Genomic DNA, 27,154 nt, shown 5'->3' with positions numbered 1-27,154 from the left:
TGAATGTAATCACAGGTATCTTCCTTTCTCTTGGGCAATTCTGGGTAACTCATTATCAAAAAGAATTTTAATTAGAGTCTTAAAATTGACGTCAAACCCCTCCTTTGAGGAAAGTTCTGCTTTAATACAAAGTTAGTACATGGAAATATTATTAAATAAGAGTATTTAGTAAACTTGAAATTAAGAACCAAGTGTCACAGGTGTGAATAAGCTTTTAAAGACATAGGGGAAATTTTATTATGAAAATGAGATAATTATCCCACTGAAGCCTAAAATCAGTGCTGAAAACATAATGCTGTTAAAAGTAAGCCAATCTGCTGCATCAAAATTCTGCTGTTCAGGAGAAACTCACCTTTTCCTCCACTTAATGGCTTTAAGTAGAGTGCCAAATCCTCAACACATTTCTTTGCTACTTCATAATGTTTGTTCTCTCCTACATTACTCAACTTTACTGTCTGATGATCAGGTACCTACAAAAATGCAAGGGAGAGGGTAGAAAAAATTATACATATCCATCTGACAAGCCTATGATGGTACCAACATCACTACCATTAATTACATAACACTGCAGATGTACGATGCTTTTTAGAGAAGACAGGACCCACCCATGTTGTCTGGAATGCAATAAGGAATAACAGAAAGGACTAAAGACAAAAATCATGGTAATGAAAGATTACTTTTGTTAGTACTTAACACATGAAGAACAAAGGTAGGATAAAAAAAAACAATAACCAAGGCCTCATGAGAATGTAGTTAACAGATAAATGAAGAACACAAGATTTGTGAGATGACCAGCATGATTTACTACAGACAGGGAAGTTATAATAAATTGGCAAGAATACAGTATGAAAAAGTCAAAAACAAAGTTAAAAAAAATAATTTAAGCACAAAGGCACATAGACATACAAATAGCTTTGAAGTCTTCAAAGAGAAGAACTAGCAAACTTAACTGGTGGAAAAACTCAAAGTGGATTAACAAGGTCAGACTATGAAAATAGAAGGAACATTAGTCACAATACAGTCAATTGTTTGAAAGACGTAGCAAGAAGTTAGGACACCAGGAAAACAAACGTTCTAAGATCAAGGCAGTGACTAGACACAAATTTAGAAACAAAAAAAAAAGAAAGGAACAGATGAATTTGAGAAACAAGAACACTGACATATAGTGTTATTACCAATAGTTGTGTCTAGGCATGTGATAAGGCATTAAAAAGCAAAGTAAAAAAGCGTCCTTACTGCATCACCTAGGTGTTATAACCAGCGTAAAATGAAAAAACACATGAATCAGCATAAGGTGAACAGACTTATTTAGTCCCCATAACGCACAGTACTGATTATATAATCGCTGTTTTGCCACTGCTACGAGACAGCACAGGGAACATTCCTGGCCTGATTAGCCAGTATCTGAAAATGCAACTGAAAAGCCATCATGCATATTTAAAAAAAATTACACACACATTTCTGGAACTTGGTTGAACAGCTAGCTACTTCGAACATGTGACATGTAGAAATGAGACTCCTTGCAAGAAAATTTAGAATGAACGAGTGCAGTCTGCAGGCTTGCTTTTCTAGTGACAGATAATTGTTTATACCCTAATAGGCATTTTTCTACAGTCAAAGTTCAAGAGCCTTTTTACACCAGAAATCAGCTTACAACTAGAATATGTTTTCGTTTCCTGAGAAACGGATGGTTCTGAAAATGGTGTGGTTCCTTTTAGGGTACACATGGACTTTAACATACCACAAAGTCAAAGCCTTGCCATTTCTCAGCCTAAAATGAGGGGAAAATATCAGCACATGTACTGCACGTAAATGCTAATAACATGGAGTGGCAAAACAAAAAGCTGCTTAAATCATACCTGGGCTCCAACTAACTGGAGGAGTGCAAAGTTTACAGGAAGCACATCGATGTCTGTATTGATGGCAGTCTGGTCGAAAGGACATGCCTTGCGATGAAGCTTGTTCAGGCAGGTCTTACAGACAGTGTGAGAGCAACCTAAGCTGATGGGTTTGTGCACATTCTCATCAAACTCGTTGTAGCAGATTGGGCAGGACAGAAATTCTGTCCACTGAGCTGCCTGCACAGGCATTGTGGAAGCTGGACACTTGTTTAGCAGGCTAGCAGACCATTATTTCACTGTACTACGTTTTGGCAGCTGTAAGTGAATAACAGATTATTTAAAACATGCCTTCTGATAATTTAGAATATTTTTTAATAAAAATACAATTTCAATATTTTACAGAATAAAACTGAATCCTTATGTCAAAAAAACAACTTTATTTTAATAACTCTACGAAAAAGGCTCATGAACTGAATCAATGCAGACTACCAGAAATTAAATGTAAACATATTCACAATAAACGGCACTAAAGTTCTTCTCATGGGATTACATACATCGTTAGCGGAGGAAAAGGAAGACATTTATTGGCTCAGAAAGTGTGTAAGCATGAATAAATCCCACCTAAACTCAAATTTTCAAAACGCTGAAAACGTTCCTTGATTATAGAATGGGCCTGGGGAGACGGCACAAAAAATGAGGGAGTATAAAACGTTACGTGCTTTCATCTGAAGTAGAGCAATCCCTTCTTTCTGAAGTTCTTATTCGGATTTAATCAGACACCAAACTAAACACTGCCTTTTACTTTTTTAAAGCAGCATTTTCTGTTTCTCTAAGGCATTTCTGTTGAGAATAAGAAGATACTAAAAGCGCAAGAGATTAGTTTTATGATTCTCTTATGCCATTTCCCCTTTTGTCCTGAGAATCCCTCCAAAGGGCTCTTCTGCCAGGCAGAGATATCGGTGTTCAATGTTGCTTTTCACATCTCTACCTGACAGCAACGCGACTCCACTTCAGTAAGCTTGAAAGAAAATACCCGATATACTGAAAATCCAGGCATTTTGGACAACACTTATGATAAAGCAAGCAACAACTTCAGTTGGCTTGTTATTAAGTCTTTTGTCTCAAAAATCAGCACCGTACTCTGTCTAGCAGTATCATGCAATTTTTTTACATAAGCGTATTCCAGAGAAAAAACAGAGAAATTGTTCTGAAAGATACACAATTTTATATAACTTAAGTTCTACGGAAAAGATAACAGGCCTAAGAAGTTCATCGAAACCGCTCACGCTAAAGCTTTCGGCACGAAGATTTACATTCACAGCTTCATCTATGAGCTGAGCAGCCCCACCCTTCCCTGCAATGTGCCGCGATGTTGACTTTCCATGCAACCCAGAGACCAGTTAGTTCACTTCAAGGCAATGAACAAGCCTACCCTAGCAGCTTGTTAGAAATGCAAATACACAAATGTTTTAATTACACGTTTAGAATTCTATTTTTCTTTTCCAATGATGGAAAAAGGGAAGCTGAGCTCTCCCCTCTGCATTTGAATTCAGTGACTTGTCACTGCGATCCCATTGTTGGCTGTGCTACGGTTTAATTAATGCTAAAGTATCGGACCATTGAAATAATTACCAGAACACCAAATAGACTTGATGTGTGGATGTATTTTATGTTAATTATGACCATCTGTTTCGAAATCCTATTTAGTACTACGAACATTCAGTGGCCTTTAAGTAACAGGATACTTGTACAGGATGTCCTTATCTCAGCGAGCTTTTCAATATTATGCAGAGATTTTCCCTCCCCAAATGAATTCCCATAGTAAACGTAAAACAAAAACTGAAAGTTGAACCTGTCCCTCCAAAGCCAGACTGCTGAGACAATGCTTGCAGCATCAGCCAGAATACTCACATCCACTGGACAAAATAGATTTTCATCCAACTTCTACAAAAGCACAGTCAAAGCTCTTGCAGAGGTGAAAAAGGCACTCATCTTTAATCCGCTACTGCTACACGTGTCTTTTAACCAAGGAAATGCAGACGACAAGTAAATAATTGCAAAAACAAACAATGAGCCAACATGCCTGGAAAGATTTTTAATTCCTCGGTAAAGAATCCCACCATTTCCTCCAGCTTCCCGACCAAAACGGCAGGACGAGATGCACAGAATCGTAGTGCAAAGCCTTGCAGTAAACACTGTCCTTAAATCTTTTTGCCAGCGTTACCAGAAGCATCAAGGTACTAACGCAACGTTACTGCTGACCTAGAACAATTCTCAGTGGCTTTCCAGCCAGCTGACTGCACAGCGCAGGTAGCAGCACGGCCTAGGCTACATGGGGAAGTGTGCTGCCACCGTGACTCACAGAGGGAAAAGTTGAAGGAAAGGCCAGTACGCACGCAGCTCCACTGCTAACATGCTGTTGGGCACTGACAACCTCCTAATAAACAGTCTCTATTTCCACACCACTCATTAACTAACTCGAATGCAGGAATCCCTTCTCTGACACAGTAGCCACATTCAGTTTCCACAGATACTTCAGAGCCTTGCACAAACAGCCACCTCTCTATTTACAAGCTTCTACAATATAGCTGTTTGTTTTCCAGGCCAGCTCAGAACTGAAACAAAACAGATTCTTTAAGAGAGCACCACTGATTTTTGAAGATCTGTCTCTGAGTATTTAATCATCATAAATGACAGATTCTTCTAAGCATGTGTTGACCTTCATATTTCTTGACAGGAAAAAGTCTAATTAAATCAGCCAACAGCTGGGGAAAGCTCTGAACTCTGAAAACTTCGAGCAGCCATAGACAGAGGAAGTCTCCATACTCTATTAAACATGCCAGATATCCTGCCATTCTTGCACTCCAGTGTGTTAAGAAAACAATCTCACATCTACTAATTATCATGTTGACTTCTACAAGAAGCATAAGCCACATGTTTAATTGACTCTTGCTCCTTGTCAAAAACAACACATTTCAGGGATGTTCTCTTGAAGAACAAATTGCTCCAGTGCTCTACACTGAACAAAGACAAGGAAGGAAACACAATAAAGAAGGTGAATGAGAAATCAGTGGCATTGGTTTTTTTGTGTTGTGTTTTAAAAAATGGAAAATATACTCCGTAGAATTCACCTTGGTCTATCTATTCATTCTGTCAGATACGCTATGTCAGCACACAACACCAGGCTTCTCTTCCCTGTCAAAGTTGAAGCACCCTGCAAAAAAGAAATGTCTGATACAGAAACTGGCCAAATATACAAGTAAAGATTTTGAAAAGAAATGGTAATTTTTACTTAAAATATATTTACATACTACCACTCCAATAAATGTTATACTATTACTATTAAGAGCAATCTCAGATGACAAATTGAAAAACACAAGTGCCTAAGTTCAAAGTTACATAATAAATAAAAACTATTACAGTTGAGTCATTTTGTTTGTAACACAATAACTTCTTCCCATTGCAGTAAAGGTTGCAATGGAGCATAATAACAATCAGGAGAAAGTCAGTGATTAATCATTATTTTAGACAGGATGCTTGATGGAATTGAAAGCAGGGATGGGGGGAGCAGGTGCGAAGCCCCAAAGCTTTTCTCACGCAGCGGTACAACTTTCACATAACGGAAGTTTTAAGATTCGGATGTTATTTTACATTAACTTTTAGCTACCTAATCCTAATCCCATGACACTCTTTGCAACTAATCAAAGCCATCGTACTGACTCAACAACCTTTCGATACGGCCCCATAAGCAGCCCCATAAGCAGCACGTAGGCCTGGCTTCCTAGGGAAGCCAAGCTTGGGTGACCGTACTTCTGTCAGCATCTTCCCCTCCCAAAGGAGCCTTGGGACCCCTGGGCAGTTTTCACGTAAACACGACAGGGATGCTTCACATCTGAAATGCATTCACATTTCATAAAAGTCAATATCCAGAGACCGGTCCAGGTCCACACACATCTCAGGACAGGCGACGGCACCACACGCAGCAGCTCTCTGCCTGCTCTTACTTGCCTGGCCTGCCAGCCAGAACCCAGCCCCCACCAGCCCATGTTGCCCACTACGGCGCAGGACCATTTGGAAGGCAGGGCTGGGACAACTCTGCGGGAACTCCAACGTTTGCCCTGTCGCAGAGCCACTGGCGACCTCTGGCTTTGTGAAGGCAGGGCGGATCTGTGGAGAACAGCAACAAACGCCTGGCGCTCAGAACAGGACTCAAACCGTGAGGACAGCGAGGCACCGCGCTGAGCAGCAGGCTCAGGGCTAGCTAATTAGAAACTCTGATGCCAGCGCTTTATCTGGGAGTCTATCCGTATCCAGGGCTGGGAGCCCTCACACCAGGAGCCATTCACTTCTCCACAGCAGACGTTAACGACCTCAGGAGGCCGACCATTACACAGGAAGAGAAAGGGACACGCTTCAGGTAGCGGTGCTGGTGCCTTACATTTTAATTCACTGACTAGGTTTCTCACCCACACAGAGATACAAACCCAATTCCTTTTAAACGCTTTTAACCCACATTTCCACCTTCCAAAAAAGCAGCCAAACACACACGCCTTGAGACAGAGCAATTTCAGCCCCTCCACCTGGATTTTCCTCATTTTAAAGATTTTTTGTGCATTTTGACCAGCCAGCCATTGCACCAAATCGAGGTGTAGCTCGTCGGGCAAGGAAGAAAAAAGCCAGCGCCTCCTCCCCAGCTAGGTGCCCCAACTCCTGGGTGGCACGGTGAGCACACGTCTCGTTCTACGACTGCTTTCCTTTCTCCAAGCTCAACACGAGGCCGAGGTGCTCCCCTGCAAGGCCGCACACCGCCAGGGCAGGGCATTTACCAAAGCACAGGGTGTGCAAGTACCAGCCCTGGTCAAGGAAAGGTCGAAGGCTTGAACTCAGTTCCCCACAGCCAGGGCAAACGCCTAGGAAAGAAAAAAGAGCAGCAGCCTGGGAGCTGCCGAGCTTCTGACCAGCAGCCTGGGAGCACCACGTGAGGTCTGCCCTGGCCTGCCACTTCGGGTCCCCTGTGGAACACCCGCAACGGACGGTGCCGAAAGCAGATCTTGTATGAGAATGGACAGGGCTGAATGGAGGAGGGTCTTCTCTGCAAATGAAGGAAAATCTTAAAAAACTTACGGCGGCTCATTATATGGAGCTTTCACAAACAAAGGTGGTACAGCCCACTGTGGATTTAATCCCAAATCTCAGACATAAATTGATTTTTAATCTCTAAATGAAATAGTCTTTGATATTGACTTGCTCTTAATGTTGACTGCAAATATCATGGTTTTTATTTTATTTTTTATTTTTTTAAAGATCTCCATTTTAACGTTCCATTTATGCAGATTGCTCGCACTGCAAGGACCAACTTTTTCAAGCCTTCCTTCCCAAGTTAGGCAGTTCTGAAAGCATCCTGCCTGGGTCAAAAAATTAGAGTGCCCACATAATTATGTTATTGGCATTATTCTCTGCAAAGGCTAGAATCTTTTGTTCGTTTCTCTTCAGCAGCCATCATCTACAGATCTACAAAACTAGCTTCACTAAAGGCTTAGAAAAGGGCTACCCTCATAATAGCTTTACACCATTCAGCGGTGATGACTTGAAATTAAAATAAATCCTCTTTGCAGAGCAGACTTACTTATTTCTACATTCCATAAAATCTGTCACAGGTAAATCTCTTCATATCACATCAGATTCTATATGAAGGAAAGTCTTTAGCGACCATTGGAGACGGTATTTCAATCCTTTTTTTCCACTGAACATTAATGGTACTGGGAATACTACAGCCTAGCTTCAACTCCAGAAAAGTTATCACCAAAAGACGACCTGGTGACATCTCTGAACCTGTAACTTCACCTAGACTACGTTTAGCTAAAACGCCCACCAGATGCTTCACTAGCCAGCTTAAGAAATTAAAACAGATCGCCTCGCCCTCCCTAAACGCGTGGCTGAAGAATAATTCACAACAAACAGCAGCACAATTCACCAACAGAAACGTCGGTTCGCTGATACTTAGTGGTGGCCAAAGTTCACTCGGTTCCGATGTAAATCTCCCCACCCTGCTCAGCACTGGAGTCGGCGTATCCCTGGCAGCCAACACCTGCTCGTTCCTGTTCAAGTGCTGCCAGCAGAAGTCCTGCTACTGGATTTTAAGTTTCCTACATACTTATGTAATGCCACCGTGGGGTTTTTGTGCTCTGTAGGTGTCACTGAGAGGAGAGCTTGCCCTTGCCACAAGCTCCAGATGAATTCAGCTCCTGTAACAGTATCGCCTTTTCAGAACTAGCTGAAGGGCAAATAAACAAACAATTTTCTTTGCCACCAAAATTGGTTGAACTTGCACCAAAGGCAGATTAAGGGAATCTGTTCCTAAGCAGATCCACATTGACGCAATTACTCCAGTAAGAGATATGCTGAAGGATTCCTTATTCTTCACGAGTAATTTCAGAGAATGAGGACTCTCACGTGTGGCTTAGTTCCTCAGGTCTTTCAAATCCTTGGGGTGTTTGTTTTTTTAAACACCATCTCCATTGCAATGCTTCAACGATAAATTTACAAAAGAGGTTCCATGGTCTAACATTTTTCAATTATAATTTTAATGAAATACTAATTCCTTTCTGAGACATTAGCAAGAAAACAGAGGGTTTCCATAAGGGGCAGAAAGCCTTTTTAAATTTGTACAGAATGGCTTAATATTCCCACGGATATAAATTTTATTCCTTTCATCAGGTCCAGCCAGTAAAGAGAGCCCACTTCTATTCATTCCGCTAAGAGAACTACATTTTTTTGGGGGAAGCTTTGGTATCATACACCTGGCAAAATAAACGCTACTATCTATTACCCTCCAGACACTGTAAATATTGCAAACCAGCAAAACATTAAATAAAAGAAGATGAATATTCAACGCCATGCCTTAAGTTCAGGATATCCCAAGAACTGTCGGTAAAATTGTTAGAATTTAATATTTGTGAGAGAAACGGCCATGACCTCAAACAAGACAGCAACGTGATTTAATAAGAAACCTTTTCTTGGGGAAAGCTTTGCCCATGCTGCAGATATAAGAAAAAGTTCATTAAAAACGTACGCAGCCCTTGGGAAAGTGATTAATTACAGAAATTGAGAATTTAGTGCTTCACAGGGTAATACCTGTGCTACCAATACACGATTCAATTTCTAGAAATTCCACAGATGTTTAACACAGAGCAAAGGGCAAATAACAGCATTTTGATTCGGGAGATTTAAATTGTACGTTCTTACTGAAAATGAAAATTCTGCCACTATTACAAGCTCACAACGTGTGAATCGGAGGCTTGTTTTAAACGTTCTTTCCAGCACTGTGACACGGCTGTGACGGGCATGAAGAGCAACTACAGGAGCTGCGATCAGAGCCACCTTTCCCCACAGAAACCCTCAGCGGGCGTTTAACGACAGCGAGGGGACGGAGGCCGACGCCGGAGCCCTGTCAAAGGGGCCGTGCCGTTACCTCACGGCAGGCAGGGGCCGGCCCCCCGAGCTGGCTGCCAGCCCCCGGCCCCCCCGGGGCCAGCCCCGCCGCTCCTGCCCGCGGTTATTTATTTATTTATTTACTTATTTATTTATTTAAGGCTCCCGAATGGCGACGCGGGGCCGGGGCCTGCCTCCCACCGCGGCTCCTCCACCATTACCCGCAGCAAGGCGCCGCGGGGGCGGCTCCCGCTCCCCCCGGCACCTGAGGGCTCCGCGGGCCGTGCCGGGGCCGTGCCGGGGCCGTTGCGGGCGGGCTCCGCCTCACCCCGCTCCCCGAGGCCGCCGCCCGCGGGCCCGGCCCCAGCACCTGCCCCGGGCCCGGCCCCGCTCCGCAGCCGCCCCCAAATGGCCGCCGCCGCCTCACGGGGGGGGCGGAGGGCGGCGGTTGGGGCCCGGATTCCGCAGCGACGGGAACCGGGAAGGGGGGGGGGGGGGGGGGGGGGGGGTGCGGGCGGGGCCCCGCCGGGTCACCGCGTCCCCCCCCTCCCTCGCCGCCGCCCCGGCCCGGCCCGGCCCAGCCCAGGCGAAGCGGCCCCGCTCCTACCTGCGAGGCGCGGGCGGCGGCGGGGCCGGGAGCTGGGGGCCGGGCCGGCCTCTCAGACGCCATGGGGCGGGCAGCGCGGCGCGGCCCGGCGGAGGCAGCGGCGGGGGCCCCGGCGGCGCCGCCTCATCGCGCTGACAGCCGGGAGCGCCCCGCCCCCGCCCCGCCCCTCTCGCGAGAGCGCCGCGGCACCACGTGACCGCGGAGGGGCGGGGGAGGGGGCGGCACCACAGAGCGGCCGCCGGCAGCGCCTCCCGGCGGCGCGTCGCGAAATGGCGGCGCCGCTCCTCAGCGCCGTGTGCGCGGCTCCTGCGGCGCTGTGACGGGGGCTGGCGGTTACAGGTACGGAGAGGGGCGGGAAAGGCCCTCCGTGTGAAGGCGGGCGCAAAATGTTTCCCTCACGACGCTCCCCGGGTCGCTGCGGGCACCTCACGGAACCCCCCTGGCCCCACACGACTGCCCCTCACGGTCACACACAGCACAGCAGCGGGGCAAAAACCTCACAGTCCCGCTCCCCGCAAAGGTGCGCCTCAAAAGTCGGCCTCTGTTTTCCCTTTGACGCAGGGAAATACCCTTCACACGCCTCTGAGAACACTTCATCATTCCTTGTATTTCGTTGGTCTGATTACCAATGATAATCATGCGTCTGTCAAAAGTGAGTATGCACAGCACAAATGTAAGCACAGCTGAACCAAATCTGTCCCATAACTGCACGTTTATTGAAGGGTAATGGCAGCCCGGCGTAAAAGGTTGGGGTGTGGGGGAGAAATAAACTTTTTCCTTGTTTTATGACCTCTCTCAAGGACAAAGAAGTTTATTTAAAATAAGAATGTAGACACAAAGGAAAAGCTACATACAAACCTGTACATATACCCAAGTTAATACCTGTAAATACAGGAAGGGTGAGTGCAGGGTATTAGCATGCTTTTCAAGGTCAGGCTCGTAATTTTGATGCAATTAAGAACCAGAAATTAATGGCATTCTGTGAAAAACAAGCAAACTCAATATTAATCACAAGGTCAAAAAGGCTGACAGTGACAGTCTAATGAATGCAAACAAAAGACATTGCTCAGAAATGCTTTTTTTCCCCAAAATGTGAGGCAGTTGCACTGTAAACAAGATGGCTCCCAAATCTCAGCATGACAATTACTGTAGATAAAAATCACCAAAATAAAACCAATGATCACCTTTTAACGTTAAGTAAGAACAGAGATTTTGAAGGCAGGGCCTCATGCTCAAAGTACTTGATAAAACAGGTGACTTTAATCCAGTTACACAGCTACTTACCTTGGGTGCATCTTTTTTGTCCCTACTCATACAGACACCCAGGTAGGCAGACTTAGCATGCGTGTGACTTGACTTTCCAACAGATCAATACAATCGAATCACTCACAAGAAAACTTAAACAAGTTAAACTTTTTGTGAATTTTTGAAGGAATACCGCACTGGTGGCCCACTCAGCTTCAGAACACAGTACTTGCCTGTTTTGACTCCATGATATTGGAGGAAGGCATACACACACATAAGGCCTACTATGAACTGGGACTTGCAAATATTACAGTCCAACTAATACGTACTTTAAGTGGTGAATAATATCAAATTAAGAGATTAAAAAACACCTTGTGAAGCAAGTTCTTAAAATCTCCTCAATGAAAGTTTCTAATACATGATGACAATGCTAACGCTGGCATAGCTGATTGTTCCCATTACAGGTAGTACCAGGAAACTGCACCCAACCCCTCACATAACTGATAACTAAAACCCCAAACAACAACTGGTATAGTCACAGTAAAGTAAGTTAAACTTGTTAATCGACATTAAAAATTGTTGTTTTTTATTTTCAAAACAGCCAAGCTATGGAGCACAAGCGTCACACTTCCGGACTCATCAAGAACTTCACAGCAGCACTTCTGAAATTTGAAGGAAAGTGTACCCTCGTGATACAGACAAGATTAAGAACTACTGCTTTTTGCTAATTGGAGAGAATCTAATGTAAGTACCATTATCTTGTAATAGAAACTGAATTGACTCTTTATTCATATCACATTAAGTGAAAGAAACATATGCCAGTCAAAGACAGGTACTGGATAAAGATTCTGCATTACAGAGCTTTCAATACTTATGATGAAACTGAAATGACCTTTGACAAAGTACAAACACAGCTATCCAAACACACGCAGTTACTGTTTTACTGTATCACAGAACCAGAGTATATAAGACTTCTATGTCTATGTTGTTCCTTTCAAGATATAAAAGAATTGTTTTTCAAAATGAACATAGCAAATGTTATTATGTAACAGCATACAGTTTAAGTTTTCACATTAGTATATGTATCTAAGATCTGTAAAAGAAAAAAAGACAAATGTTGTAACTCAGCAGATAGGACTAACTTAATAAGTCAAATACAGGCACTAAACACTGGTATGACAGAAAAAATAATCAACCAAAAGTTTAGAACAATTCAGAACTCATTCATAAAACTGAATGCATGTCAGTCTAATGAGACTATCCAGTTTAAAAAAAAAAAGGAACTGCAAGGCAATACTTTTTTTTCCCTATTTTACCAGCTCCCTATTTGCAAAAGGCAACTTGAAAGCTTCCTTTATTTTGTTTGTTGTATGTTCTTTCTTAAATATCACAGATTTGAGTATGAGAATGTGCCTTTCTTCTGGTGAAAGATCCAGCAAAGTTTGGTCAAGTTAAGGAGATGATTTCACCCTAAGTGAGTGACACACGAACAGGGTGGGAGCGACTGACTCGCTGAATAAGTACAAATATCTCCTCCCCTTAGCCATTATAGATCAGGAGCGTCACAGCTCAGGCTTCAAATTATTGCAATGTCAGTAAGAGTCTGAAAATTGGCAGTGCCCACCCATGAAACAAGAGAGCACGAAACAGGATTAGCTGCATAAAAATTAGATACTTCAGGGATACTAGAGGCATGAAACATTTTCCCCTATTTTATGGTTTACTTTCAACCAGTAAACGCATTTTGAACACTTACAGCGATAGCAGCCTCAATGCAACAGGCAAGATCGCTGTTCTCAGGACCTGTCTTTGCTCACCAGTCACATATCTGTCCTTCTCTCCATTATGTGGGAATCTGTTAAACATCTAGAGTTTCACTAGGTGGGAGCATTTGGTGTAACCCAGCTCCACAGCCATCCATCTATTCATCATAGTCTATTTTAATTTTTGTAATAGCACTCAGGTTTGTTTTTTCGCTGCTGCTCCTCCCGTGAACAGACGTTAAGTGTTTTTTAAGAGCAGACTTGTGTTTGAAGTCCATGTCACAACAATGGCACTTGTAGGGCCTGTCACCGCTGTGTATATTCAAGTGGTCCTGGAGGGTACTTTTGGCAGTAAACGTCTTCAAGCACACCATGCACTGGAAGGGGCGGATACCCATGTGCCCCCGGATGTGTCTGTTGAGATTCTTTTTTTGTGTAAACGTTTTACCACACTGCAAACACAAGAAGAGCTTGTGCATTTTTAGATGCCTAAGATAGTTCTCAAGATGCAGAAATCCCCTCGGACACTTTGGACATTGGTGCCGCCATGAATTACCGGAATCATCCAGACTTTGAAACCCATTCATCAGACTCGAAGTCCCTTCTGGGTTGTCATTGACAAAAGCCTGCAAGTGATTTCCTGACGTTTCGGTATTTCTGCTTTCAACCGTAGAATTTATCAAGGAGTGCTGGGTTTCTGGAAAGTATAAGTTTGTTTTAGAGGAGGTGCAAGGCTGAGGAAAGTGATCGTTTTCTACGCTAGGGACACTCACAGAGTCCATCCTGAAGATACAAATTTCGTCATCCTTATATCCTATTTCAACCGTTGATATTTCCGGGGTTTTTGTTTCCTTTCTTTCCGAGTCCAAGCTCTGTGCTGCAGGCTGCGAGACATCCCCATTTTCCTCCTTAATGGAGAATTCTAAATTAGCCGTGCTATCTTCCGAAATCTCGATTATTTCGCAATCTTTATCCAAAACATCGTCCCTACTTCTCAGCTCCGTGTCTGAAGAATGGCACCTCTCCGCAGCCTGGCCGCCGTTCTCCATGGAAGCGTCGATTTCCAAGTACTTCGACAGCGCCTCGGTGCACTTCTCCACGATGTGAACCATCTGGAGATAGCTGGCGGCGGTGAGGTACTTGAGGAGCTCCTTCTTCTTGACCTCCAGCGCGCCGGTGTAGCAGGAGAGCAGCAGCTTCCTGCCCACCTCGGCGCTCTGCAGGATGGTGATGCGCACCTGCCGCGACTGGTTGAGCAGGAACTGGTCGCGCATGAAGGTGGAGCAGGCGGCGAAGATCACCTTGTGGCCCTGGAACTCGGTGTCGTTGATGTAGATGGAGACGTCGCAGAAGAGGTTCTGCTGCCGCAGGAGGTTCATCTTCTGCAGCACCGCGTCGCCCTGCTGCTCGAACTGGAAGTGCAGCACCTCCGAGTCCGCAGCCATGGCGGCGCTCCCGGGGGGCCGCCGGCACCGGGGCCGCCTCTCTCCGACGGGACCGGACCGGGCACGCCCGGGCCGGGCTGAGCCGAGGCCTCGCAGCCCCACGGAGCCGCCCGCCCCCCTCCGGCCGCGCCGCCCCGCTCCGCTCTCGCTCCCCGGCCGCTCCCCGCCGCTCCCGGTGCCCTCGCGCCCGCCCGCCCGCCGGAACCGCTTCCCCCGGCCCCGCCCCGGCCGCCCGCCCTTTCCGGTACCGGTACCGGCGCCGGAAGCGTCCCCGCCCCGCCCCGCCCCGCCCCTCCCCGGCGGACAAACGAGAGGCGGCGGAGGCAGAGTTAGCAGCACGTTTATTGCGGGACTTGGCACTGCTACGGCGGCGGCCGCGGGGCGCAGCGCCCGGCACGCCCGGTAGAGGTAGCGAGGCAGCGGCCCCCTCCCGCGGCCCCGGCCCGCCTGCTTTGGTAACGCCGCTGGGGACGAGCCTCCTGCCCGGTCCCTGAAGAGGTAGCTGATGCTCGGTCCGGCGGGGGCAGTCCCGCAGCACGGCGTCGCTCGGCCTCCTCCGCCCTCGCCGAGTGACGAGCGCCGGCCGTTGTCCTCCTTCGTTCTCCTCTCTGCGTAAGCGAGGCTTAACGCGACCTTAGATCCGTTCACGGCTCGGTCCGCATCAAGTTTTGATTCTCCCTCCTCGCCTTCGCTCCTCCCAACGACTCCAGAACCAAAACCGGCCCCGCACCATTTTAAAGTTACTTCAGCAGGAGTTCAGCGGCAGCTTTCCAAGTTTTGCCAAAAAGCTGGGGAAGAGAGACTGACGCTTCGATTACATCAGTTAGTAACTTGCAAAACACGTCCTCGGAACGAAAAATGACGGAAAGACTCATCCCTGATCTCTACAGGAGGCCGTGCAGCTGCCCCACGTTCAGCAGGGACACGTGCTGCACGAGCTACCACCCCTCAGCAGGGCGGTGAGCCTCAGCCTCTGGTAAATCTAAGAGTTCTAAGAATTCTCTTCTATATCAAATAAATAAAATGCCAACATAAAAAATCCTATTATATTCGAGGAGTTATTAAAATATTTTTGTAATAGACCAGTTATTTTTAGGATATGCAGGAAGTTGTACAGCACATTAAGTTGTGAGACTATCCACTTACCAGCAAATAGTATTCTACACATTAACACACAGATTATAACTGCCATAGTCCTTGTCTGAATACGCAGCATCAGCAGCAACAACCACTGGATCTAGTCTTTCACTAACTGGAACATTGCAATGAAGACAACAATTTACATACATGGACAATTAAGTTCATCTTATTCTATAATCACACTGCCTCTGTATATTCCATTTATAATAATTTTCACTCCATTTTAATTTAATTCAGTGAAGAGGCAATAGCCAGATTTTGCTTTTCTAATGCCTCTTCTGTACTCTTCACTCATCTGTTCCATATAGGGGCAAACCTTACATGAACTCTTACCACTGGCACACTTCACATTGTGCCATCAGCATGTTGCCTTCTTAATCTCTAGTGCTTCTGGAGCTACGTCGCTGTCTCCTGAATAAATCTTTTGGTCTGCACCCTTTTGCCAGGCCAAAAGCACAGACATTTGCAAGAAGACACCTTTCATCCAACGGATCTGTCTTGCCTTCATTGAAGAAGCAGTCTTCTGCATTTCTGCTTTTTCCCATTTATTTCTGCCACGGTCTCACCAAATGACACAAGCAGCCTTTCAAATGAACAGCCAACAGTCTCAGCCTTCTCAGAAGCTGGTATCACCACAGCACAGGGTGGATGGAAAACCTGGATGTCCTGATCAAATCATTTTTTGTTTCTTAGGATAACCCCTTGTCTCTTCAAATCAACTTCAGGTCGCCCATGGCTACTTCCACAAGCTATGTCCTCCTTGCAGTAGCATTACAGCTCAGTAATTCCATGAAGAAACTTCCCAGACAAAGTTCTCAATACTGTCCATTTTGCTGCCACTTTTCTTCTAGCATTTGCAGTTCTATTCCTTTCTCTAGCAGAAGACCATTTTCTTTATCGTATCTGTATCCATATATTGTTAGATTTGTCACTAAATCCTTACAGTATGTTGACCTGGCCCTGCAAGTTCTTATTCTCCGTTTCTATCTTCTTTTTGACATTAGAGCTGTAACTTATTTCCATGTAGTAGATAACGTTATAAAAATGTTACAACGCCACGGAAGATTCTGCCTGAAGTCAGAATACAAGGGTCAGATGCAACTGTCACGGTCTGTTTTAGCTCAAAGTGATTCTGAAAGCAGGTTACTGAAAAGGAAAAACAGCTTTTCTTCCCATGCCTACCCATTTTCTGCCCCTGGAACCTGAACAATAATTCTTAAAAGTCTCAAATAGTTGTATTTTAGGCCTAAATATATTTGCTACAACTTGAAAGACGTAATGCCCTGACTCCATTTCCATTGCTTACTTCATAGCTGTCCATGTAATAATAGTTAATGTAACAGTCAAGTACAGTAGTTTAAAAACTCAATTGCAAAAACTGATTCACAGAATCACCTTGCTTTGCTACTCGAAGGTATGTGGATTTCTGAAAACGTTCTGCAAGATAAACACTTTCTACTGTCCATCGGTGTAATGTCTGCATAAAGAAATCCTGGTTTCTACATACACGTATCTGAAGACCAAGACCAACTTTTGATAATTACGTACAAAACATTTTTTGCTCTAACATACCTTTGGTCATACCTGTTAAGCATTTTTAACCATACAGTAGCAGCCTCCCCCCACCCCTACCCCTCATTCAGACACACAGACAGTACTACTTTTAGGTAGGAAGCATCATCTCAGCCTCATGGCAAACCTTGAGGAAAAGAGCTGCATTGGAAGAAATACTTATTCCAAATACAAACAGCAGTTCTCCACCAAGGATCTGCCACTTGATTATTAGTCTATGCTACACTTCAACAGAATGAGTGCTTTTCTACTGGGAATGGTGTCCTTCAGATGAGAAATTAGTTTCTTTCAGCCCAATTGGGATGTGGATAATTCCACGGCACTTTTGAGAAGTAATACAGTATCATCCTAGAATCCCAATTAATATGCCATTCCCGCTACATTTGATGTTTAAGGCGGTATACAAGAGGTATTGCTGAGTACAGTCAATAGCTGATACACTAAACTACAGAAATTGTGCTACCTATACCTCATCGTAGGCTCTGTAAAACACTAATGGTCATGAACTATGTAGGTCACTTAAAAAAAAAAAAAGTGTTCTTTGAGTATCCAAGAAATCAAAAAACTTCATGTTAATGTTCCTGTGGCAGGTACTTTTCTTTTTTTTTTCTTTTTTTCTTTTTTCTTTTTTTTTTAATTTAACTGACATGTGGCCCTTACTAGTTATCGAGGAGAGATATACAAGAACTAAGGAAAAAAAAAAAAAAGGAAAAGCACGGAGTTACTATACATTGCAGCTTTTAAAAAACAGATTATTTTCACAGTGTCAAAAAGCAGTATTTCTCCATTCCAACTTTGCTCTAAAACCAATTAGGAAAGTAGCAACTGTTGTGGTTATTTGAAGCAAAATTTATGGAAGATAGATAATAACTTCTAGTTCTGAAGTGCTTAGCTGGTCTCAGTACATACAACGGTAAGTGCCCTTTAACGACCCTCGGTATGACAGCTTGTGAAATAGGTCATACCGGCACTCCAGGTGCCGCGCTCGCAGATTCCAGAGCTGCAACTTACTTCAAACAGTTCTACGCAACCATCAACTAACCCTGCCAAATCATTCAGGGTTTTACCTTTTCAAAACACATGCCAACATTAAAAACCCTGAGAGCTTTTAAGATAGTGTTGATTGGCAGTAGTAGTTTCTTGAAATAGTGTAGGAAGGGCAAAAAAGTGACGCAAAAATACTTCATTTCAACTGTAGGGGTCTAGGGGTAAGATTGGTGAAAGATCATTTTAAGAGGTAAGTTTAAAACAAATTAGCACTATGTGGAGTGCTTTTTCAGTGATCCAGTGCTTTAAAAAATAATAACTGGGTTATCTCACAGACTTGTCCTCTTTGCTCTTTCCTCCATCTGCCCAGACACAGAGAAGCCTCTGACTGTACAGCAGATGGCTTACTTGCAGCCCACAGCAACAGTCTTTCAAAAGGTGTTAGTCTTGAGTCTCCTGATCAGAGAGAAATGAAACAATTAACCTCTTAATCCACAGTAGAGACACAGACAGAAACCTGAAGGAAGATTGTTATTCACAGAAGATATCAAGTAAGACTAAGAACGATGGCTGAAGACCTGCCAGTTTCTGCAATCCAACCCTCCATCCATCCATCCATCTATCCATAGCCTTTCAGAGCAAACCACTAGTTTAGGTAAGAGCCCAAGCCAACTGTTTGCTCCTCTCAGTCATGATCCCCACAAAGGGCTCCTTTTAATTGCTTAATTGACGCAGGTGCTATCATTTCTTAAACTGAGCACAGCCTGAGGCAGCTTCCCTGCATCCAGTACCTGGCTTGCGTCAGTTTGCTGACAGACCTTACTGTCTGTAGCAGCGCTACATGTGAATGAATCGAAGTCCACTGTTATGTCTTGAACGTTTCTTTCATTGGCATTGTCAAAGCTATTTTTACCATGTAGCTGTTTAAGATGTTTCCTCAGAACGGGTTTATGCGCAAAAACCATGTCACAGTAGTTACATTTATGGGGCTTGTCCCCACTGTGCAGGTTGAGATGGTCCTGTAAGGAACATTTCTGAGAGAAGGTTTTCCCACAGATCTTACATTGGAACGGTTTGATGCCTGCATGCACCCTCATGTGCCGGTGGAGATTGCCTTTCTGAGTGAATGTCTTGCCACACAGTAGACACATGAATAGTTTATGCATCTTTAAGTGATTAGCATAGTTTTCCAGATGCCGAAATACTCTCGTGCACTTTGGGCACTGATGGTGCCACTGGAGGCCTTTGTCTATACCTCGGTTGTTAGGCCCAAACATATCTTTAGAGGCCAGAATGATGTTATCGCTGCCGGCATATGAAAGGGCATAGTTGTGGAGGTGATTTTGCTCTATCTCACTTGCTCTGTTTTCAACAGTGGAGTTGATTAGAAAGTGTTGAGGCTCTGAGGAATGCAAAGCAGTTTGTTCAGAAGAAATAAACTGGTTCTGATCCTTCTTGTTCCTAACTTCCGTTACCTCCCCAATGGACTCCACCTTGATGATCTGAATATCACTGTCCTCCATGTCCATACTGTCTTCTGAGGGCTGAATACAAGGTGAATCTTGCTGCAGAGAGTCTTCGTCTTCTGGATGTTCCTTCAGCTCAGAGGAGTCACTTTGCTGTTCACATTCCTTGCTCTCCAATGGCTGCTTCGGTTTGATGAACTTCCAGAGCGCCTGTGTGCAGCGCTCCACAATGTGGCTCATCTGCAGAAAGCTTGCAGCAGTTAAGTAGTTGACCAGTTCCATTTCGGGAAACTCCAGAATGCCACTGTAACAGGATAAAAGCAACTGCCTCCCCACTTCTGAACTTTGCAGTATAGAGATTTTTACATCTCTGGAGTCGTTTAATAAGAACTGATCTCTTAAAAAGGGAGAGCCAGCAGCAAATACAATTTTATGCCCATGAACTTCAACATCATCTATATGGACGACAACATCACAAAATTTGTTTTCTTCCCTCAGCTTGTTCATTTTCTGTAACATTGAATCTCCATAATTGTCAAACTTGAAGTGAAGAATGTCTGATCTTTCTGACATTTTGGCACACCTAAAGAAAAGCAGCAAAGAAAAAAAACAAGTGAGAACTTTTTTAGTTTCTAGAATGCAAGTCAGAGGGTTCTAAAGTAAAGCGTGCTCAACAAGACATCATGTTTTGCCCTAGGTAAACAGTCAAGCATGCTAGACTTTAAAACTGAAAAAAAAAATCAGGTTTGCACGTTGCCTTGCAGTTACATTTTTTTTTAAATTTGATGCAGTCTGAATACGAAGTAGAAATGATGACAGAAATCCTCTTGAGGCAGTATCTTAAAGACTTAAGATGTTTTCTACACTCCTTGTACGGAATTTAAAAGGAAACTCTGGAAGTATTTTTAGCAGCCTTAACTCTTTTTAAGTTTTGCTTCCACGTTGCAACTCTTCAGAGGTTTCGTCTTTACCAAATACAACAATGTTCCTTTAGCTTGATTTACTTTTGCGCTAAATAGCTTTCATAACACATTAATTCAAGGTGAGATGGAACCTGGAACCTGCCAGACAGAGAATTCCCTCTTAACTGTCTATCTACTACCTACTACTCCTAAGAGTTACAGTTCCTCTAAGACACTTCATGATTTTCAGGAGTATTGACATAGGAGAAATTGTCCCACTGGAAGTAACTAACTCTGGCTAACCTGTCTTCTGGCAGAAAGGACTACACAAGCTTTTCAGTATCTGCAGCACTGGGTTCAAGTGACTGTTTTACATTGCCTTGAAGTTTTTTTGAGGATTTTTTTTTTTTGGGGGGGAGGGCAGGGGGATAAGTCTGATGTTTTTTAAGATTTAAGAAAAATTCTGCTGTATGACCCCTCATTATATAAATCACATCTTCTAGCTTCCCTGTTTTGAATACCTGGGGAATGTAGGAAGTCTTGTTTCTTGTCTTCTTCTTTGAAAGACCACTCCTCTAGGAAGTTTGTTCTTCTCTGATAGTATTTGGGAATGAAGAACAGTAATCTTCCATAAGACAAGTATCAATATTTTGTCTTTCAACAGTTCTCTTAAGAACCTATAAGGCTACACTGATTCAGATGAAATCGTTAAATAATCCTGCCAGAGAACTGGGATTGCAGGAAGTGAAGAAATCACAGGAGACTAAATGATGCAAGGTTTGGTGAGATAAAATAACAAAACAAAGCAAAACTTACACCTCACCACTATTACGAACACCACATAAAGCTTGACAAGAAGCTTTGAAGTTTATAGATAAAAGCAGATGCTGCTCTCTTGGGGCATGAAATATTAGGTCAATGAACACAACAGGAAATGGATTCACGCCTAGTGTAAATGAACGAATGAACAAGACGGGGTACCAAGAACATTTTTAGCAGTATTTGGTGATACTGTTGTCTAAGTTGTTTCAGTTTCCTGACCAGATATCATTCTGAGCCTTACTACGCAAATGCATCAAGCACACCTTCCAGTGCGTGACATACAAAAACCACAAAAGGATTTCAAGAGTTTTCAGAAACAAGGCACTGAGCGCTCAGAAACAGCGGCAGCGCCGTTTGTAGCACAATTCTGATAGATCTACAGAAGGTAAAGCCACAAGCCTCCTGGTCACCCTGTGGCCAGCGCTGCCTGACTCAGCTGCTTTGCAGGGCAAAAAGGCTGCAGCAAACGTTTTCGGTGAATTTCAAGAAATATCAAACGACTTCTTTTCATTATTCTGTAGGAAGCAACGGAGCCTACAAGTGAGCCGGCCTCGGGTTACGCGGGATAAGGCAGTGGAAGTGCCGTTAAAGCACGGTGCCGTCACGCTGCCGGAGCACGGCTCTGCCAGCCCCTTCCCCCCGGTGCCCCCCCGGCGAAGGCCCGCTGCCCGCTCGGGGAGCCGCGCCCCGGGGAGCCGCGGCCGGGCCCGGACACGCGCGGATCCCCGGGGCCCGGGGAACCGACGGCACGGCCCGACCCGGCCCGGGCCGAGCCGCAGGAGCGCGCCGGGGCAGCGGCCGGAGGGAAGGGGCCGGGGCCGGTACCTGGAGCGTCGGGCCGCGTCCCCCCGCTGGCACCCGCTGCCGCCGCCCCCGCCGCGGCCTCCGGCTACGGACCTAGAGAGGGGAGGAGGAGGAGAGCCGCCGTCAGCCGCCGCCCGCGGCCGGCACCGCGCCGCCCCAGCGCCGGGCCCGGCCGCAACCCCCGGGCGGCCCCGCGCCCCCCCGCGCTCCCGGCCGGGCCCGGCCGCCCGCGGGACGGCGGCGGGAGGGGAGGCGGCGGCGGCGGCGGGGCCGGGGGGGGCGGCGGCGGCGGGGGCGGCGGCCGCGCCCCGCTCCGGGCCCCCGCTCGGGGCCGCCCCCCGCGCGCCGCGCGCCCGCCGGGCCCGGGGCCGGGCCCCAGCGCTGCCCCCAGCGCCGCCCCCGCGGCTGCACCTACAGCTGCCGCCTGCCCCCGCCGCCGCGCCGCGGGCCCGCATTGTTCGGCCGCCGGAAGCGGCCCCGCGCCCCGCGCCCCCCGCACCCGGAAGCGCCTCGCGGGGCGCCCGCCCCTCGGCCCGGTCACGTGGGGCGCGGCAGCGGCGGCCCAGGCCCGGCACCGGGAGGCGGCGGCGGCGGCGGCGGCCGGGGTAGGTGGGGGCCGCGCCTCGCGCCCGCTCCGCCGGGCCGCCCCCTCCCCTCCCTCCCCATTCTCCCCCCTCCGGTACCGGCGCGCCCCCTCCCGCCCCTCCCCGCCGGGCCCCAGCCCCGCCGCGCACGGGGCAGGGCCCGGGAGCCGCCCGGCAGCGGGTGGCGGCGGGGCCGTGCCCGGGGCTCCGGGGGTCCCCGCCCCGCTCCCGGAGCCGCCCCTGCCTCGGCGTGCCCCGAGCCCCGCGTCCCGCTCCCGCCGCTCCGAGCGCCCCGGGGCCGCCTCCGGGGCGGGTGGGCGGTGGGGGGCGGTGGGGCCGTTGGGGCCGTTGGGGCCGTTCGGCCTCCGCAGCGCCGAGCTCGGTGCGCGGGCCGCAATCTCGGAGCCTCGCTCGGGCTTCCCCGTGCTGGCCGCGGGTCCGTGCTCGGTTCGGCCCCCGCGGGTAAATCCCGGCCGCTCGGGTCCGCCCGGGGAGGGGTGGGGAGGGGAACGGTCACCGGCCGCACCGTGCGCGGCCACCCCGAACCGCGGGCTGCTGGCAACGGAGCGAAAAGCGGGGCGGTGGAAGTAAAATCGGTGGGTGTCCCTCACCCCGCTTTGCCCGGTCAGTCGTCTGGGGAGAGGAGAGGGAGCTGAAGCACCGAGACGGCTGGGAGCAGGGAAGCAGCGCCTTTCTTCTGAAGTAGGCGTTGGAGATCGGGTGCTGCTTGGCTGCCTTGGTGTGCAGGTAGAGCTCCATCGGTGCCCCCAAATCCACCCAGCTCACGGGGCTGTATTAAACCCGGCTGGGATTTGTAGCTGCTTTGTTAAAAAATGCAGAGCTGCACGGACTTCCCCGTTGCTGGTTAAATTACAGAAACACTTATTTTTTTTTAAAGGTCTCTACTGAACGTTAAAAGGTCAAGGACTTGAGCAAACTTAGTTTTGTGTACACAGTAAATAAATTAACAAATTGAGCTTGGCGCAGGGCTTTCCTTTCGCTTTCCACATCCAAGCGCAGGCAGCTTCTGGCAGCACCTAACTCCTGTTCCAGCTCTTTCACAGCGCGTTTTTAAAGCGCTGTGTCTGCCCGGTAAGCATAACGCTGCGTTTCTCTTTGAATCCTGGCGAGAGCGAGCCACGGAAGTATGCGGACTGTGATCATCAGAGCGTGCCCGGCACCGGCTGCACTGCCTCTCGCTCTGTCCCGGCCACCAGACCGTCCGTGTGTCCTGCGTGTCCAGCCCCGCGCAGGCAGCCCCTGGATGTGCCCGATGCTGGCGAAGCGTCGGCCGCAGGGTGTGGATGTTGGGGTTAATTCATCCCGGCCACGTTCTTGTGACGGGCGAGCTGAGGCAGCGTCAGCGTTTCTGTCACCTGCCACGGCTTCCCAGGGCCTGCAGCGTGTTCCTGGGGTTGCGAATCGGCCTGTAACAAGAGCCTGAAATGACAGTTTTCTCCTCTGAGCAAATAGTTCAAAGGAAGAGTAAAAGCAAAATGGTTTTGGCACCAACTTTGAATCTGCTAAGGATTGTTAGCAAAGATTGCGTTAGCTTAACTCTTGTGTTTGCCCGATTCCTGGCTCCGCGTAAAATGCGGAGTGATTCCGCCAGCTTCCCCGCGATGGGTGTGCTCTGCTCTCGAGGAGCGGCGGTGACATCGGAGGCAGCGTTATCTGCAGATAAAAACCTCTTTCCGCCTGTCTCTTGAGGTTAGCGGGAACATCTGTGGCTGTCAGTCTTTTAAAATGAACAGAAAATTTAGTATTGCAGTTGCTATTTTGTTAATTAATTGCTCTCTTCAGTTATCCTAAATCTTGGTTTTTCACACGCAGTGTTCCACTGACTCTCTTGCTTCACTTGGAGCGCTAAAATACTTCTCGGTGCTTTTGAGAATGATTTGCCCGGGGAAGGAAAGGCTGTAGCTGTCTCCTTGAAAGAGCGGTGGGTAAAGATCAAACGTACGGTTATGCAGACTAATCATATGATACGTGAGAAGAAGAAGGTTGCTAGTGATTGATCTTCCTTGTATGATTTTTTCCCAGAGCTGCAGTAAAATCCAGGCTCTGTGCATATGCTCAGGAAAAGTTGAACCGCAGCTCCTTTCCCACGTCTGTCAGTGCGACACCAGTTTTGTTCTGAAAATTTCTTAGGCTGCTCAGACAGAAACATCTGGATGACTGCCTGCAGTGACAGCATCCTGCTGTAGCATTTTCTACACTCTTTCACTCACTGTATTTATAAAGATAATAATTATGGCCTATTTGAATTGAGCGGGAGAAAAAATCACAGCTGTCAAAGCCTTTAAGGAGCTAGAAATCCTAAAGGATGCAGGCTTATTTGTCGTAAACCAGCTTTGGGGTGTGTACCTTAAAGCTTCTGAACTCTACAACAAATTCCACATTTCACTTGCACGGAGTTGCTGCTGCTGCAAACCAGGAAAGCGAAGGCCGAGAAATAGAAGCAGAAAAGACGTTACTTTTCAGTGAATGAATTTGTACTGAGTCAGTCACCTCAGTTTCCTGGCTGTAAGCTACCTCTTTTTTCATGTTTTTTAATGTTACACTTACTGGGTTTTTATTTGTAGGGGGCAGAGGGTATAGGTTTGTTCTGCATGAGGAGCTTTTTAGCTTTGTTGTTTCAGGCAGCTTCTTGAATTAAAATCTTCTTCAGTAATTTAATTAACGTTACTGTATCATTCTTCTGTACCTGGTGCGTTCATCAGCTGCGCTCTAACCATGGGATTGCTAAAGGAGCTGCTGCTGACGGATAAAAGCCGAGAGGTTTGGAAAGGGGAAAAAAATCACCTTTTGTCTCTAGCTTGCACACCCTTCTCATGCTGCTTCTCTCCCCTGCCCTGAACCCCCTCCCCAAATTGTTCTGTATTGTGTTCGCCTCTAAACTCGGTGCTGAGCGTGCTGTTGCCGTAAAGGTAACTGCTGCTCTGAGCAGCCAGGGAAGCTCACAGCTGCGGCATTGATTTTGCTGCTCTCCTGCCTTTTGGTGTGGCTCTGGACTTCCTAAACACTGGAAAGCTGGCACTCCGCGGAGTGAAACCAGCTGCAGTTACGAGTGCTCGGCTCTCACGGTGGCGTTCAGGCCTCCGTGTCTCACAGCAATGTAAGATGGAAGGTTTTATTTTTTATATCCTGTTGGCTTGAAGCTCTTTTAAGTTCATTCCTGAAGTACTTGCGAGGAGAATTTTGATCTCAAGTTGCAGGCCAGGTGGCAAATACTTGGGAAGACGGTAGGAAAGTAAAGGATAAATGTCTTATAAATCTGCTGAACTACTGTTGAAATTTCGTAGGTTTGTCTCCCCCTTGCTTGAGATCTTACACGGTGCAGGGCGTCTTTGATATCCATTTGCACGTTACCTTAAATAGTGAGAGTAAGGTGGGCTGCCTCAGGTGGTTGGTTGCTTTGGTGGCAAACGAGACTGCTGCTTAAAAGAGAGTTTGGTTCTTGGACGCGCGTTGTGTAACGAGAGCAAGCGCAGAGTGAGGGTGAGTTGTCCTGAGAACCAGAATTTTAAGCAAAGCTGAAGGCAGTGGCCCAAGAGCCGGCCGTGGTGCCTGTCTCAGTTCGCAGCTGTTTCCAATGGTCTCTCACCTGGGGAGGGGCCGGGATACCCCTTTAATTAACAGGTGAGCAAAGAAGTTAATAAAAATTTGCCTCTTGGTATGTGTTTTGCCCAGACATTCTGACTCCCACGGAGGTGTAAAGACACCTTCGGGCAAATACATTGCTGAGGTGTAGGTTTGTGTCCGGGCCTAAGCTGTGCTGAACTTGAAAGCTCCCGTTTTACTCGTGTTGAAACACACCAGTCCCTTTCCTTGTAGAGGATGAGACATTGGCTTCTGGGAAACGCTACGACTTGAGGCCTGCGGTGGGCTGGAGGTCTTCTCTCCTAACTCCCAAAACTGCCAGCAGAGAAAGCTTCGGTTCGTCACGAGCTGCAGATAGCACTAATGAGCGCTGTCACTGTCCTTTGCTCTTCTTTTGATTCCAGAGGAGCCATAAGCCTGCTGCACGTAATTGCTCTGCTGCTGGTCTTTGATGCGCGCCCCAATGTACCGGTGTGCTTTAATGAGCTCGTGGGCTTTGGGGTGTGGGTGCTGCCGCTGTCGGTTTCCTGATTCGGGTAAAACGGTCCGTGCGGAAGGTACGGGATTATGCACGTTTGGGTTAACTTGAGGCAATGTTGCAGTATTTTTAGTATTTAAGGCAGTGCTTTTGCAACTCCTCTGTTTGGGTGTCAATCTGATGAACCTCTGCTGCTGATTCCAGAGCGGTTGGGTAATCGAGCCTCGCCTGCCGGTACGTCGCTACGGGACAGAAGCTTCGTCCAACAACCTACTACGTTCTCCCCTTTCCTGTGCTTTCTTATCTTGTGTAATCTCTGTAAGACTTTTGCTCAACGTGAGGTTGGCGAAGTTGGGCTAATCAGGACCTTCTGCTGTTGCAATTCTGTGTTGTGAAACCGCTGCGGGGGTTAGGCTAAGCCAGCTGTGCTCCAGGACCACGGGTGCCGTCTGTTTCCACCACAC

General features: G+C 47.0%; 4 protein-coding genes across 11 annotated transcripts in view; 1 reads left to right on the top strand and 3 right to left on the bottom strand.

Moving 5' to 3' along the window:
- The window catches only part of RC3H2 (ring finger and CCCH-type domains 2), a 29,655-nt gene extending 19,615 nt beyond the window's left edge, over nucleotides 1-10,040 (bottom strand). For 2 of the 4 annotated variants that reach the window (XM_066980571.1, XM_066980574.1), the window contains exons 1-3: nucleotides 9,880-10,039; nucleotides 1,860-2,156; nucleotides 353-470 (exon numbers count right to left, since the gene is read on the bottom strand). In XM_066980571.1, the coding sequence (XP_066836672.1) occupies nucleotides 353-470; nucleotides 1,860-2,090 (349 nt within the window). In that variant the 5' untranslated portion in view covers nucleotides 2,091-2,156; nucleotides 9,880-10,039. Of the gene's footprint in view, nucleotides 1-352; nucleotides 471-1,859; nucleotides 2,157-4,972; nucleotides 5,056-9,879 lie in introns of all 4 variants that reach the window. The other 2 variants (XM_066980572.1, XM_066980573.1) reach the window with 2 other exon arrangements.
- Nucleotides 10,041-10,077: 37 nt separating this feature from the next.
- RABGAP1 (RAB GTPase activating protein 1) overlaps nucleotides 10,078-27,154 on the top strand; it is an 83,485-nt gene continuing 66,408 nt past the window's right edge. Inside the window, exons 1-2 of one of the 3 annotated variants that reach the window (XM_048052158.2) lie at nucleotides 10,078-10,218; nucleotides 11,726-11,868. The gene's annotated coding sequence lies outside the window, so the exon portion shown is untranslated. Of the gene's footprint in view, nucleotides 10,219-11,725; nucleotides 11,869-22,488; nucleotides 22,631-23,239; nucleotides 23,357-27,154 lie in introns of those variants that run through there. The other 2 variants (XM_066980586.1, XM_013188705.3) reach the window with 2 other exon arrangements.
- Nucleotides 10,675-14,480, bottom strand: ZBTB6 (zinc finger and BTB domain containing 6). The gene has a single exon (XM_048052403.2). It carries the CDS (start codon nucleotides 14,330-14,332, stop codon nucleotides 13,046-13,048), a length of 1,287 nt encoding a protein of 428 aa, XP_047908360.1. The 5' UTR covers nucleotides 14,333-14,480; the 3' UTR covers nucleotides 10,675-13,045.
- ZBTB26 (zinc finger and BTB domain containing 26) lies at nucleotides 14,657-22,509 on the bottom strand. Of its 3 annotated transcripts, XM_066980610.1 has the most exons (4): nucleotides 22,441-22,507; nucleotides 22,047-22,118; nucleotides 20,921-20,993; nucleotides 14,657-20,080 (listed from the first exon to the last, which is right to left on the bottom strand). In XM_066980610.1, exon 4 carries the CDS (start codon nucleotides 20,068-20,070, stop codon nucleotides 18,754-18,756), a length of 1,317 nt encoding a protein of 438 aa, XP_066836711.1. In that variant the 5' UTR covers nucleotides 20,071-20,080; nucleotides 20,921-20,993; nucleotides 22,047-22,118; nucleotides 22,441-22,507; the 3' UTR covers nucleotides 14,657-18,753. The 3 variants fall into 3 exon arrangements, with proteins under 3 accessions (XP_066836711.1, XP_066836710.1, XP_066836712.1); XM_066980609.1 differs by lacking the exon at nucleotides 20,921-20,993 and having other exon boundaries at nucleotides 22,441-22,500; XM_066980611.1 differs by lacking the exons at nucleotides 20,921-20,993; nucleotides 22,047-22,118 and having other exon boundaries at nucleotides 22,441-22,509.

This window comes from Anser cygnoides, chromosome 20 (genome assembly GCF_040182565.1).
Source record: "Anser cygnoides isolate HZ-2024a breed goose chromosome 20, Taihu_goose_T2T_genome, whole genome shotgun sequence".
Taxonomy (NCBI): Eukaryota; Metazoa; Chordata; class Aves; order Anseriformes; family Anatidae; genus Anser; species Anser cygnoides.
The sequence above is the reverse complement of the archived record's forward strand: the minus strand, read 5'-3'. Positions and strand labels throughout refer to the sequence as shown.

Excerpts from the sequence above, each read along its gene's own strand:
- ZBTB6 (XM_048052403.2), bottom strand. The coding sequence starts at position 14,332 with ATGGCTGCGGACTCGGAGGTGCTGCACTTCCAGTTCGAGCAGCAGGGC.
- ZBTB26 (XM_066980611.1), bottom strand. The coding sequence starts at position 20,070 with ATGTCAGAAAGATCAGACATTCTTCACTTCAAGTTTGACAATTATGGA.